Source organism: Penaeus japonicus, unplaced genomic scaffold, assembly GCF_977035675.1.
Source record: "Penaeus japonicus unplaced genomic scaffold, GWHDUDI00000001_assembly GWHDUDI00000039, whole genome shotgun sequence".
NCBI lineage: Eukaryota > Metazoa > Arthropoda > Malacostraca > Decapoda > Penaeidae > Penaeus > Penaeus japonicus.
In genome coordinates this window covers 12,249,986-12,252,485 of record NW_028234441.1, presented here as the reverse complement: position 1 = coordinate 12,252,485, position 2,500 = coordinate 12,249,986, and the positions used below count along the sequence as shown (strand labels likewise).

General features: G+C 44.5%; 1 protein-coding gene across 1 annotated transcript in view; it reads left to right on the top strand.

Annotated features, from left to right (window-relative positions):
• Window positions 1-715: 715 nt before the first annotated feature.
• The window catches only part of LOC122261877 (U-scoloptoxin(01)-Cw1a), a 3,373-nt gene continuing 1,588 nt past the window's right edge, over window positions 716-2,500 (top strand). The window contains exons 1-2 of the mRNA XM_086533239.1: window positions 716-739; window positions 2,342-2,500. The exon at window positions 2,342-2,500 is cut by the window's right edge and continues 1,588 nt beyond it. Coding sequence (XP_086389365.1) covers window positions 2,348-2,500 — 153 coding nt within the window. The 5' untranslated portion in view covers window positions 716-739; window positions 2,342-2,347. The remainder of the gene's footprint in view (window positions 740-2,341) is intronic.

Below are 2,500 nucleotides of genomic sequence, written 5' to 3'. Positions count from 1 at the left end.
GACGAGGAGAGAGCATCTCCTGGCCAGAGGAAAACGACCGGCCGAGGAGGTGTCGTCCAGCGTCGGGCCAGTCGTCGGGCCAGTCGTCGGTCCAGTCGTCGTCGGGCCAGTCGTCGGGCCAGTCGTCGGTCCAGTCGTCGGGTCAGTCGTCGGGCCAGTCGTCGGGTCAGTCGTCGGGCCAGTCGTCGGTCCAGCGTCGGTCCATTCGTCAGTCCAGTCGTCTGTCCAGTCGTCCAGTCCAGTCGTCGGGCCAGTCGTCGGGCCAGTCGTCAATCCAGTCGTCGGGCCAGTCGTCGGGCCAGTCGTCGGTCCAGCGTCGGTCCATTCGTCAGTCCAGTCGTCTGTCCAGTCGTCCAGTCCAGTCGTCGGGCCAGTCGTCGGGCCAGTCGTCAATCCAGTCGTCTGTCCAGTCGTCGGGCCAGTCGTCGGGCCAGTCGTCGGGCCAGTCGTCGGTCCATTCGTCAGTCCAGTCATCAGTCCAGTCGTCAGTCCAGTCGTCCAGTCCAGTCGCCTTTGGGACACGAAGCGGTTATCCTCGACATGGATGCGGGAGGGATATATAAACAGCCTCCCGCCGGCCATTACGGCATTCGTGTTCTAGAAGGTGAGTAAGATATATCCTCTGGATTCTTTTCTTGCACGTAGTGGTAGAAGAAGGAAGGAAGGAAGGGGAGGAGGAGGAGGAGGAGATGATGAAAGAGAGGGGGAAGAAGTTATGTATTGTGTTCAGTGTGTTTAGGTGTATATATATATTTACTTGATACGGACAATCATTCTTTCTGGAAAATCATCGAGAAAGTGTGAGCATTGAAGAACTTTTCCCAAGTAGCGGGAATCACGTCTAATGTTTTTCCAACAAGGACAGCTAAATGGTGTGCGTTCTGTTGCTGCTTTTGCTTTTACTTGTTACTTCCATGAGCTCTTTTATTGCTGTTGTTTTTTATATTGTTATTGCCAATACGCCATATTCCGGCCTTATTGGATGGTGACATTGCAAAATCGCAACAGCTGAGGCAACTTCTTAGCCCTATTGACGATCGGACGATCAAAACCTCTAGTGAATTTTAGACAATTCAAATGCAACCTCGATTCTTACTGGAAAATCAACTTTAAATTATGGCGAGTTTGTAGATTGATCAATTTCTCCCGTGATCAGATTTGTCTGCGTTTCCTGACATTTTCAGTCCAAGGGATTTTTCTTTCATTTTTGAGGCCTACTGTTTTGTTGTTTAAAGTATGCTGCCGGTGTTCAGTTAGGTAAAATCAGTGGTTTTATCAGTAACAAAAATAATGAAAGTAATGATAAACATAATAAAATCAAACAAAAAATATATATCATAAGGCAGAGTCTGTTTGATGCGACAGTCTCTCATCGTGTAAATCTATTAGGACCCATCCGGAGGTCAATATTTTCTCCATGGAATTCCGTCATACTTTGATCTGATAAAAAGAATTTTCGAAAAGACTATCACCTGGTTCTGTTTTTTTCCCTTATGTATCATAAATATCTAAAGACATTGGTGCTAAACAAAATTTTAGCACTTGATCTATTGTTTACTGATTTTGCGAAATAGCCCAGTGGAACCATGTATTGTAGTACAAAATCCCAGATTGTTGGTCAATGTACTGTTGACACAGAACGCCTCTATACAGCAATATCACAATTCGAAATGTAATTCGTTTCGCCCCCAATATGACCTTTTAAACGGCCATATTCACCTTGAATGCCTTAGTGAAGCGGGATAACGTTTTCTGCAGGTTTACAGGTGATAAATTAGCTTCCTTGACAAACATCAAATGTGCACGGATATTTGCTATGCCTTTCGTATGTAGTTCTAGACGAGAGCTCTCTCGATGTTATGTCTAGTGTTTCAAATTATAGTATCATATCTCTTGGTGACTTATATACATATATATATATATATATATATATATATATATATATATATATATATATATATATATATATAATGTGTGTGTGTGTGTGTGTGTGTGTGTGTGTGTGTGTGTGTGTATGTTATATATATATATATATATATATATATATATATATATATATATATATTATATATATATATATATATATATATATATATATATGTATATATATATATGTATGTATGTATGTATGTGTGTGTGTGTGTGTGCATGTGTGTGTGTGTGTATGTGTGTGTGGGTGTGTGTGTGTGTGTGTGTTATAAGAATACATAATGGATTTGCAAGTGCAAGGGTGACAATGCCACTGTTAATTAGAATGTGAGATGTAATTAGACAGGGAAGCGCAAAACCCTAAATCCTAAAAGCGCGACCCTCCTCACCCGCTGCCCTCTGTCTCCGCCAGACCGCCATGCCTCGCGCCGCCTGCCTCCTCCTCTCGCTAGTCGCCGTGGCCCTCGGCCTCTCCGGCTGGGAGTTCCCCATCCTGACGGAGGAGTACCTCTCGGCGCCGCTGCAGACCTCGTTCAGCTGCGACGGCCGCGCCTACGGCTACTACGCCGAC